Source organism: Notothenia rossii (genome assembly GCF_949606895.1).
Source record: "Notothenia rossii genome assembly, chromosome: 3".
Lineage (NCBI taxonomy): Eukaryota > Metazoa > Chordata > Actinopteri > Perciformes > Nototheniidae > Notothenia > Notothenia rossii.
The window spans coordinates 42,800,435-42,812,676 of NC_136901.1; the positions used below are offsets into that span (position 1 = coordinate 42,800,435).

Genomic DNA, 12,242 nt, shown 5'->3' on the forward strand with positions numbered 1-12,242 from the left:
TTGTGGAGACGACGTGTGAACAGAGGCATATTTGACATGTTTCAAACATTGGCGGGGATTTTGGAGGAGACTCAGCCGGAGCAGTCATTCTCCCAGCTGGTGCACGATCACCTGTCTTCGCTTTCAAAAGAGTTCGAGCGCTACTTCCCAACCGCAAAAGACCCACGAACTGAAAAGGAATGGATCCGCGACCCATTTGTCAACAAACCGGGCGAATCCAGCATGTCCGCGCAAGAAGAAGATCAGCTGCTGGAGATCGCAAATGACGGCGGCCTGAAAAGGATGTTCGAGACATCAACTCTGCCGGTATTCTGGATAAAAGTCATGGCAGAATACCCCGAGATTGCCACAGCAGCTCTGAAAACCCTGTTGCCATTTCCGACATCATATCTGTGTGAAGCGGGGTTTTCTGCAGTCACAGCAACCAAAACAAAATCACGAAATAGACTGGACATAAGCAACACACTCCGGGTGTCTTTGTCTCCCATCACCCCGAGATGGGACCGTCTCATTGCAGAGAAACAAGCTCAGGGCTCTCATTAATTTAGCGTTATGGTGAGTTGTATTTTTCATGAACTTCATATGTTTTATGTTGTATTTTGAAGGTATGTTTAAGTGTTACCAAAGCGACCAGAGAGCGCGAGGCAGAGAGGTTGTTATTGTTATTATTATGTTATTATTATTGTTGTTGGTGGATGTCAGGAGGACGCAAAAAAAAAAAAAATGTCAGGACGACGCTGCTAATAAAGTTACATACAAGTACACAGTGGATTCAGGCTTTTTATTATTATATTTACAAAATACCATGGTCTTGTCATTTTATTTTGTTGTATTTATCCGCCACACCTTAAAGGCCGGTCCGTGAAAATTTGTCTGACATTAAGCCGGTCCGTGGCGCAAAAAAGGTTGGGGACCGCTGAGCTAAAGGACTCTCTGAGTGTTTAGAACGGTTTTGTCACAAATTATTCAAAAGATTATTTCCGCGGCACACCTTCATATGATCATTATAGTTATACAAACAATAAGAGAATAAATGAAAAAAAGGTATGAAATAACCTACTATATGGCAGTAAAACAAGAATACAGTTTGAAAGGGGAGTGATTTGTAAAATATCCATAAAGAAAAAGAAAATCTGTTTACAGTTCTGTTTCATCTGGGTGTTGAGAGATGTATCCATAGATCTCTTCATGTTGCTCTCAAAGTGCACCAGATTGATGCTTTCAACTTCAATATTTAAAAAAAATCTTCCCGGGGGAGCATCCCCCCGGACCCCCCTAGAGGAGGTGAGGATCCCCCTAGAGGAGGTGAGGTCCTCCCCCCAATAGCACTTTACCCCTGCCTATATGCCGTGAGCTGATTATGGAGCCTTCATTGTAACAGTAATTCAGATGCAATTAGCCTATATAAAAGGCCTCAAATTGGAAGCATTGTCTGGGCCGTCTTTTTTGCACTCAATTCTGCAATAGATAGATCTCGCCTTTCACCTAGGCCGAGGTCGGTGATCTTGGGCTTAAAAAGGTTGGTGACCACTGCCAGGGGCGGACCTAGCACATTTGGTGCCCTAGGCGAGCTTCACCACTGCGCCCCCCCCCCCAAAAAAAATATCAAAACATCTTAACAGTTATACAGTAAAGTACTGCAGCTTTATTTATTACAAGCAAGAACAAGAGCTAAGAATAACTGTAAAGTGCACACTAAAGAATTAAAACAAATAAACAACTTAGCTAACAAACAATAATAATATCAATAACAAACAATAAAAGAATGTGCAAATTTGCTTTCAAAGAAAATTAAGAAGAAATGTAAAGTGCACACTAAAGAATTAAAACAAACAACTTAGCTAACAAACAATAATAATAATAACAATAACAAACAATAAAATAACGTGCACATTTGCTTTAAAAGAAAATTATGTATTGTAAAATATGTTACACATGTCAAATAATCAAAATATAATATGCTAAATAAACAAACAAATACATAAAAATTACAAATTCACTTTGTCTCAAGAACTATTTACATTCCACTCCCTATCATCACACAAGGTTGGCCTACATATTAGCTCCTACTGGTTTCCATTTACAGTGCAATCCTTCTGGCCTTCCTCGCTGCAAAGTCATCAATCACATCATCATATGAAATCTGACCACCAACCTCATGGTTAATACTGATTACAGCCAGACCACTGAGGCGTTCTTGAGCCATGGTGGACCTCAGGTATGTTTTCAAGAGTTTTAATTTGGAAAAACTCCTCTCGGCTGAAGCTACTGTTACTGGTAGCGTTGCACTGATCCGCAGAGCAATACACAACTTGGGATATATTTCGGTGAGCTGCTTTGTATGTATGAATTTCAACAACTCAAGAGTTGTCATGCTCTTTGATGGCAAGTCAGGTACATTTTCCAACTCCTGAGCCAGCTCCTTCCCATCCAAATCAGATTGCCCTCCATGGCTTAAGGTGTGTGCAAGTGCCTCTGCTTGCTTCATCAGCTCTTAGTGTGGCAGGTCTGGGAAGTTGTACAGAATGCCAAACTTGTCTTGCACATGTTCAAGAGTGGTAAACCTCTCCTTTTGTGCTGACACTGCAGCATCTACCACCACGTTAAAGAACGTTACCTCCAGATTTTGCAAGGCATTCCTCAATGGCTCATCAGGAGACTCATATGAGAAGTGCCTCTTTGTTGACTTCAGCCGCTTTTGCACAAGGACTGCATCCACATTCATGTCTTCACACATGTCCTTGGCTGATGTTTGTGCAGCCACAAAGCCTGTGGCTCTGTAGGATTTGAGAGCTTTTTCAGTCTTTTTCAGTAGACTTACTGCTACATCCACTTGCATTGTTTGGGACTGCAGGACTTTGCTCACCTGCTGAATTTGACTTAACATGTCATACCAGACCACTGTGCACAGTGAAAAGCGGAATGACCCCACTTCTTCTGCCAGAGACTGGGCTTCAATCCTGATGATTGGGTCTTTGGCCTGGTTTCTCACCTCAAGCAGTGCCTCTCTCACAGCTGCGGCTTCATATCGCAGAGGCTCCACAGCTTTCACTCTGCTCTCCCATCTGGTTTCTGACCACATTTTGAGTGAAAGGTTGACGTGTTTCTTGAGGATGGCCCATCTCTGTGTAGAGGCAGAAAACAGGCAGTATAGCTTCTGCACAATGCCAAAAAATGATATGGCATCTTTGGAGCTTTTGGCAGCATCAGCAATGACCAAATTGAGTGTATGTGCCCCACAAGGCACAAACAAAGCTCTTGGGTTCAACTGCAGTAGCCTGGCCTGTACTCCCTTGTTCTTCCCTCTCATATTTGCGCCGTTGTCATATGACTGTCCTCTGCAGTCATCAAAGGCAATCTGCAACTCCTCCAGCCTCTTCAAAATCAGGGCGGACAAACTTTCACCAGTGGACTCCTCTGCTACTAGGAATCCCATGAAGTGCTCTTTAATCTGGGGGTCTTCTTCCAGTGTCACAATTCTGATGACTACTGACAGCTGTTCAGTGTGGCTAACATCCGGGGTGCAATCTAAAATGAGGGAAAAGTACTTGCATTTCTTTATTTCTTGCACTATTGTTGATAGAATCTTTCCACTGATGCATTCATTCAACTCATTCTGAATGGTTTTGCCCAAGTAGCTGTGGTGGGATGTTTGACTTTTAATCTTGTGGATGTGGTCTTTCATCACTGGGTCAAACTGCGCCAAAAGCTCAACCTCTTTCAAAAAGTTTCCATTTGAAGGAGAGTATTTCTGTCTTTCCTCTCAATGCCATATTTCGCCCTGCCAGAGACTGTACAATAGCAACCAGTCGTGTCAGCACTGCTCTCCACCGACTCTTCTCTGCCTCAAGGAGGGCCTGCTCTTGTTTGTCTATTGTTGTACCTTGTTTTAATCGAACTGCCAATTCTTTCCATGACGCCAAATTGTTCAGGTGTTCCGGACTATTTTCATGGCTGGTCAAAGCAGCACTTGCATTTTTCCAATCCGACAGTCCTGCATTTGTTAAATTAATTTGTTTTGGAGATAAAAGTTGACAACAAAAACAAAAAAGACTGTTCTTCTTTTTTGAATATGTCACCCAACTTCTTTTGATCCTTTCTCCATTTACTAAGGTCCTGCTGAAGTACTGGTGGTGGCAACTTCTCCCATCATCTCTCCTTGGGAAAATGAAATCAGGTGTTATCTGATATGGTCCTCTCCGAACAAACTCTGTCCTCATTGTGTCTGTGAGATGTGAAGGGCAGTCAGCAGGATCGGTTGGTAGTGGATCGTCTGTCTTTGCTGCATCTGGAGGGCATGTGAAGCACATTTTCTCACCTCATATTCACAATATCTTCACACACACACACACACACACACACACACACACACACACACACACACACACACACACACACACACACACACACACACACACACACACACACACACACACACACACACACACACACACACACACACACACACACACACACACACACACACACACACACACACACACAACCCCAATTCCAAAAAGGTTGGGACAGTGTGTAAAATCTAAATAAAAACAGAAAGCAATTATTTGAAAGCATGAGGACAATTAGGTTTATAGCTAAACATCTTTACATTCATAAGGCACACACCTGAGAAGAGTGTATGGGTGGAATCTGTGGTGCAATCAGGATGAGATGCAGCAGGCTGTTCTGACGTTCCTTGCAGTGGTTCTGGGCCTATACATATATAGAGAACACACAAGAGCAAATATATTGGCTGGATTAGAAATGGCACGACAGTCATTTTTACATTCAATTATTTATCATCACATCAGGAACATCTATTGACATATTGTACTCACCAGAACAAACAGACACAGTGGTCAGTGGCAGGGTGGAATCAGTGGTCATCTCATCAGGATGAGCAGCTTGCTGTTCTGACGTTCCTTCATGTGGTTCTAGGTCTATAAATATAGAAAGAACACACAAGAGCAAATATATTGACTGGATTTCACATTCAATTATTTATCATCAGGAACATCTATTGACACATTGCACTCACCTGAGGAAGCCGGCACAGCTGAGGTGCATGGCGGTTCCTTGTCAACTGATGCAGCAGATGGTCCCAGATATTTTAAAAGTGAATCTAAAATGATATAACAAAATGTGTATTATCAACATTGAATAATTTCCATTTGTTAAATGTAGCTATTATTTAGTTAGTAAGCATTAGGACAGCCTGACAGGTCTGATTCAACTAATCAAGAGCTATGCCTATCTTATTAGAACAGTTGAATCAGGTGTGTTAGTTCTGGGTTGGAACGAAAACATTCAACAGGACTGGAGTTGAGAACCACTGAGCTAGTTAGCTAACGTTAGCGCACATTATGACAGGGTTGAATTTGGCAAATGTTTGACTCGGATAGTCAATGTGCTTTCTGAGGTAAACTTAACGTTAGCTAACGTTACCAACTAACTAACATTCCACCACACTGGCTAGCTCGCTACACCAAAACTAACATTGTTTTTATTACTAATATTTCTATTTCATGACACAAAGAAAATAGCCTTATGACAGTTTCGACTGAATGGCAATAACAAACGCTGGCTAGCTAACGTTGGCTTGGCTAACTAGCAAGATTACATGATCCATTCGCTAATGTTGACAATACAATCAAAATTGCATACCTTTCACCTTGGCACGTTTCTCTTCTTCTTCTTTTCTTCTGTTTTTATACTGCGCCCCAGATGGCTTTTGCCTCTTCATAGTTCTCTAACGTTAGTCTTTCTTTCCTCAACGCTCAATTTGATAAACACTTGACCGATACCCATCAATGCACAGCGCTCTAGCATGTTCTGACTGTGAACACCTAAAGCCGAGGCTCTCCGACCGACCGTTTTAGATTTCTGGCTCATTTTCCCTTATGTTAGAATTTTTTTTTTATGTAAGAATAATGGTTGCAGATATAGAGGGGGGGCGCCAAAACTGCGCCAAGCAAAAAAAAAAAAAAAATAATAATAATAATTTTTTTTTTGTTGCAATTTTTGGCGCCCCCCTCTGGGTGGCGCTCTAGGCAACCGCCTATATTGCCTGTAGGAAGCTCCGCCCCTGACCACTGCCCTAGAGGATGTGAGGTCCACCCCCAAATAAAGCAGGTTAAAATTATTAAATTGCATACATTTTCTTTTAATAAATACTGAAAACGGGTCCCACATACCCAAACAGCACACAAAGTATAATGTTAAAATGTGCTAAAGATATACACTGCAAAAAATAAAAAGAGGAGTAAAAGTAGCTCCCTACTTGTTTTATTTTTTGAAAGTAGCTCTCATCCTAAAAAAGGTTGGAGACCCCTGCTTTAGGGGCTCCGTAATATTACACAACATAACAAATATAAAATAAAAAAGCATAAAATAATATGAATTAATACACAATTTAAAATAAATATAATAATTGAAAAATAAAAATATAATCCTGATAATACAATAAAAAAACTGCATTTCTTTTTGTGTTATTCAACCAATGGTTTTGTTAAACAAGAAATAAATCCAAAGTCTTCTCACCTAATTCGCCTTCCTCCGGTGCTGCCTTTGAAAGAACTAGACAGATTGAAACTGTAGTTATTGGCTTATTGTTGACAATATATTAAGAATAAGTTATATATAAATTATAACACTCAACAGCAGCTCCAGCCAAGGCCATGGAGGCACACAAAAATACAAACACAACCAGTGTCTTCATGGTGAGGATGATGAGAAGAGGATTAAAGGTAAGAAAGAGAGTTTGTAGGAACCTGCAGCGGAAGGAGAGCTGTGGCGGAGAACAGGACGAAAGCCATCGCTTAAACACTAGAAATGATCCTGACATCTGCAAAACAATCAAATAGGGAAATTTGCGACTTCCTATTACTCGTTACTGGAATGAGTTTTTGAAATCTGCATGTGTCAACAAAATGTAGAGAGTTAAAAAAAAGTCCAAAATCAGATTCAGAATGCCTCACAACCACTATGATAAGGGAACATATAACCACAGAGAGACAAAATGACCCAAAAGATCAAAATTAAAATGACTACAAAGACATAAAATAAACTGCAAAGAGACACAAAATGTCAAAACATGATATGCAAGAAACACACAGAAATAAACAACAAATAGAAAATAATACAGAGACAAAATATTAACTATGGTCACTACAGACAGAAAAGCAAACAAAAGGACTACAAATAATCACAAAACAAAAAAATGACAAAGACTTTAATAATAATACAAATAATTAAAAGATAACAATGATCATAATAAATAACTTTGACCTCTTTCTAAATGTTTTTACCTCCGAATAAGGTGTTATTTCATCCAAATGACACAAAATAAAACGGTTTCATACTATGCAATTCACAGGAATAAAACTGCTTTTATTTAATTATGTTGGTCTTGTCATTCCATTAAACAATGTGAAATGGTTTCAAAACATCTGAAAAACAGGAATTGAGGACTGATGTTCGACTTCCTTTTACTCGTTACTGGATTAAGAGATCTGCGCGGGTCAACAAAGCGTCAGCGCTGCAGAGAGAGTTTACAAATGACCAATGTTAGACTCACTATGATAAGGGTCAAGATAACCACACAGAGACACAATGACCAAGGAAATCTACGACCAAGAGACAAAATCACATAACAAGGAACTTTAAAAGACAAATAAGACAATGACAAAAGATCTACTTAAATCCACTTAAAATGACAAAAAAGACACAAAAATGATGACGAAGAGAGAGAATGAATATAAAGTTATGCATAACAACTGCAAAGAGACTTAACATATACTATAAAGAGACTGCTTTCAAAGTATACATTGTGGGTGTGTTGTGATTTCTTGATGCATTCAAATATGAAACAAGGTGGCATGACTACTTTTGTGTTAGTGCTGTTAGTGTGGGGAATGTGGTTATGTATTATAAAAGTAGATTACCAAAAAATCGAATTCCTTCCCATGTGTAAACGAACATGCAATACACTTCTGAAATATGTTCAATACCACTAAATTAGAACTAGAAGAGCTGTGGAAATATGGGAAACATATAAAGACACCATTGTTTTTTAAGTTGATTTAAATGTATACTCAGAGTTGTGACAAATACCAATCTTACATTATTAGAGCAAGGAAACCCTATTTAATGGTCAGATAAACTCACATTTCAGTCTTATTATAACTCACACTTTCAAGTTCTACACTTAAATAACTTAAGGGTTTACCACCTCATTGTCCTCTTTTCTTTTTTAGGCCTGCCGACCATACCTGACCTGCGTTGTACAAACTATATTGCTGGATACATGTTTGTTAGGAACAATGTAGGAGGCCCCAAAAAATGTTTCCTCTCAATAAAGGCTTGAAATGTGCATTCATGTGTTAACAATCTCAGCAGCTGGGTTCATATCTGACCTCGTGGTACACACTACACTGCTGCAAACAAGAACAATGTGTAGAACAACAGTGCAAAACAGAAACTCCCTTCTTCCAGGAGCTATGACACAGTCATTTGTTTAGAGGTGATATCTCAGCAGTATATTTCTGAGTAAGGGGGTACTCGAGGTTGAGGCATTAGATTGCCCCCATTAACATGGCGAAGCCTGTGGGCACATCTCGGAGGTCATGTAGGATGATCTTCCCGAGGAAATGAGTCAAGCAGAGGGCCTTCATGTCCAATCAACAGTCCAACCTGCATTCCTTTCAGGATCACATCCAGGGTTTCTCCATGAGCCTAATAACAAAGACACTTACATCTTAATTGACTGTTCCAAAGTTGAAATAAAAACATGACAAATGACAAGGTCATCACTTTTTCAGCCATTACTGCAATTCCTAAATTAACAATAATAATACTTAAACAATACACCAATGAGCATTATATTGGCTATGGCAAAACCTATTTTTCCCTCATTAGTAAAGCTCGGGATTGAAATGTGTTCAAACTAGTCTTCATAAGTACAGACAAGGCCTGAACACCTTCGATGATGTCCATGACGCTGTTTATAATGCTGAATTATTCTTCCTTGCCAGGTGGAGGAGAACGCACAAAACTGACATTTCCACTTCATGAGCTGGACATGCTCGTTCACACCTGTAACACAAAATAAATGCACGTTAATTACCTTGATATTGACCTTCCACACATATATTGGTATGCGCATTTATGTTTTCATATCAGTAGAGATGACACTAATTGCTTTAAAAATTACAATGAGGACAATTATGCTTGGAGTGAATCACATTTACGTTCCAGTGTTCAGGTTACATTTTTAATTGCAGTTGTCCCCTATTTCTTCAAATCATACCACAGCAGTGGCAAGTTTCATGCAGCAGAGCGATCAAACACGTCACTGTTTGTTGTTTTTGTGGTCTTTATTTATTGCTGCTGTGGCGTGATCCATACATTAGATTTAAACTCAAGAGCTACTGCTATCCCTCTCTCTATCCCACGCCCCACCGGCTCCGGACGCTCTCTCACCTGCTCTTGGTTGCCCACACACTACGTACATTACGCACCGCACTATTCCCGAAAAAGCTAAGTTACTCTCATGACATTTTGGTATGATACTTATAAAGTAATAGTTTGAATATCCGACACATGAAGATCCGAACGTTGCTATTGGCAATTTAATTTAGCAAACTAAGTACTTAATTGTCCAAGCAAACCTAAATGTTGAAGTAAATGAAGAACTTTAGGAGCTCATAATGAAAGACAAATATTAACAGTTTAAAACAAACCCTTTTGCTTACACTTTAATATGTGTAGCTTTCTATCAATATCAGTAAGCACAACATCCACAGATAACTTCATACTCTTTATTTTTTTCAAACCGTAGTAACAGACAAAGAATTAAAGGTTTTAAAATCATTAAAATGTACCTCCGTTGCTGTCTTGCAGCAGAAATAAAATGCCCTCCGTAACCGTAACGGTCCTAGCCGGTGTTTCAGACTCTAGGTTAACATATCACCCCGCCTCAATTGGATCACTGCTGCAGGTGCACAGAGTTCCTCCGCCAGCGGCAGTAGTCCTCTAATTTAGATCAAAATGTGTCTTTACTTTAGTCCGAATTAAAAGATGACATCTTTAGGATATACCAGTTAATTACATCCATGCTTAAACCTTGTATTCAGTTTAAAGAGTTTTTTTTTAAAACTCGAATGTGGAAGCATACGTTTTTTTCTGTAGCTCTCAAACCTGCACTCCCGCCTTTCTATTTTTTAAATGTTTTCAACTGATAACTTGCTAAGGCAAGTTGAGTCAATGTGACAAAATGTTTAAGTTGTCAAGACAGTGAATACATGTAAGTTTAACCTTCTAAAACTAGAAAAGCTGAGTTCAAAATCAAAAACTTGTCAGAGCTCTTTGAATTGTCAATGTAACTTGACATAACTAAATCAGGGTATATGCAGAAATCCTGGGGTCAAATTTAATACCTTTTAAGACCTTTTTTAAGACCCTTTCCATACATTTTAAGACCTCATCGCCACTTTGAGATCTAACCGGTTACATTGGCGACACACTTTACCTCACATTTACTATATTGATTGTAAGATACCACAACTAAACAGAGTGCAGACAGACTACTGAAGCCTCCTTTCCACATGAACTTTAACCTCTCTGTGAAGGTCAGGTTTAATGCAGTATGCTGCTTTGTTGCTTCTGTACTCTGTGCTCTTTCATTCCAGTAAAACTCCTCAGAAAATATTAGAAACCAGTATTTGACCAATAAACGAAACAATTGACAAAACTTTGAACTATGAATTATATTAAACTTTGGTGAGCTTCAGCGGGGTAATGCCATAGGAGCTCCCTCACAAATACCCAGGGATTAAATTGGGCTGGGGCTGTCCGGGGCTAAGCCCTGGCACATAGGACGATGCTCTGACGTCATCACCCTCACACATTTGTCATATGTTTACAAAAAACGATATATATGTTAAGACTTTTCTCGTTCTTAATATAGACTATATTTAGGGTCTATATGTGTTGACTTTACTTTAAAATAGCAGATCTCTGTGACCGGATATCATTTGGCTTAGACCCCGGCCCCACGAGGACGCATACGGTAAAACGCATACGCAAACGCAAAAAAGTCTTCCGTTCACACGCATTTGATTCATTAATGTGTCCGTTCACACTAGACCGCTGGAAATGCTGGAAACGCTGTAGTACATATGCCAGGCCTGTAAGTGGCGCTGCTGCCGCCACAAAATACACCAAACGCAGCGAAGAAGACCCCGGAGCATGGTTGCCATGGTTGCCCTTCTGTTTAATCTCCGCGGTGGACGACGTGTTCTGCTGCTGTATATCTCTCAGGTAGTCCACCAGCAGATGAAAAACACCCACCTCTCCGCCTCTTCCAAGGGACGAGGGAACCGTGCGGCAGAGTTTCCGTTAAAAAAAATGTTCCGCCGGTCAACATGTCCGTTAAAGTTTAAATCTTCCGTACAAAATTAGAAAAGTGCCGATCAGAGGTCTTCTTTGTTATTTATTGAGCTTTAAAACAAATTGATGACGCCTCTGTTCTCTGTATAATAATGTTTAATAAACGGTGCCTGCCTCTCTTTTCCTCCCCCTCTTCTGACAGCCCAGCAGCAGCTGGAGACGTGGGGAGAGGGAGGCGGGCTATTTCATCGTAATCAGAAAAGGATCATATAGGGCTTACACACGGAGCCGTTGGACCCCCAGAGCGTTGCGTATGCCGGTCTACCCACCTTGGGACCCCCCCCCCCACAGAGCGGAGCAAGGCAACGAAACTTAAAATAAGAAGCAGCATTTTACGGCGCGCTATGGGGGCCGCCTTGAGGGGGTTTCCCGACATGTCGTTTCAATAAATTAAAGGGTGTTTCATGTTGTCGTTGCTATGGGACTTCTTAATACCTTGGAAAATGCCGTTTAATACTTTTTAAAAGCCTTAATTTTCGCTAAATTGATTTATCAACTTTTAATACTTTTTAAGACCCCGCGGACACCCTGTAAATGGGGCTGTGATGTTGCACAGTGTACATTTTATGCATTATTAAATGAATGCACCAAACAAGCTATAATTAAAACGTTACAAAAACGGTATAATTATAATTTATATTTATTAGTTAACTTAAAATAAAAATCTATTATTTAGTGATATAGGAGTTAAAGGACAAGCGCGTACAAGTACAGTGTCACAGATACACAGAAGACAGTAAGGTGAATTACATATAACTAATGACAAAAATACATGGGGACAAAAAAAGAAAAAA

The 12,242-nt window shown here is 39.8% G+C and overlaps 2 protein-coding genes across 6 annotated transcripts in view; both read right to left on the reverse strand.

Moving 5' to 3' along the window:
- Nucleotides 1–1,882: 1,882 nt before the first annotated feature.
- Nucleotides 1,883–5,873, reverse strand: LOC307033258 (zinc finger MYM-type protein 1-like). Of its 2 annotated transcripts, none has more exons than XM_079671664.1 (4): nt 5,039–5,873; nt 4,839–4,940; nt 4,627–4,713; nt 1,883–4,288 (listed from the first exon to the last, which is right to left on the reverse strand). In XM_079671664.1, exon 4 carries the CDS (start codon nt 3,683–3,685, stop codon nt 2,495–2,497), a length of 1,191 nt encoding a protein of 396 aa, XP_079527790.1. In that variant the 5' UTR covers nt 3,686–4,288; nt 4,627–4,713; nt 4,839–4,940; nt 5,039–5,873; the 3' UTR covers nt 1,883–2,494. The 2 variants fall into 2 exon arrangements, with proteins under 2 accessions (XP_079527790.1, XP_079527791.1); XM_079671665.1 differs by having other exon boundaries at nt 1,883–4,334.
- Nucleotides 5,874–7,644: 1,771 nt separating this feature from the next.
- The window catches only part of LOC307031059 (uncharacterized protein), a 45,642-nt gene continuing 41,044 nt past the window's right edge, over nt 7,645–12,242 (reverse strand). For 3 of the 4 annotated variants that reach the window (XR_013805861.1, XR_013805862.1, XM_079667807.1), the window contains 2 exons: nt 8,979–9,093; nt 7,645–8,733 (listed from right to left, as the gene is read on the reverse strand). Coding sequence is in view for 2 of the 4 variants with exons in the window: in XM_079667807.1 (XP_079523933.1) it covers nt 8,709–8,733; nt 8,979–9,093 (140 nt within the window). In the remaining 2 variants the exon portion in view is untranslated. The remainder of the gene's footprint in view (nt 8,734–8,978; nt 9,094–12,242) is intronic. The other variant, XM_079667808.1, reaches the window with a different exon arrangement.

Bases quoted from the DNA above. Each gene is read 5' to 3' on its own strand.
- LOC307033258 (XM_079671664.1), bottom strand. From the start codon at position 3,685: ATGAAAGACCACATCCACAAGATTAAAAGTCAAACATCCCACCACAGC.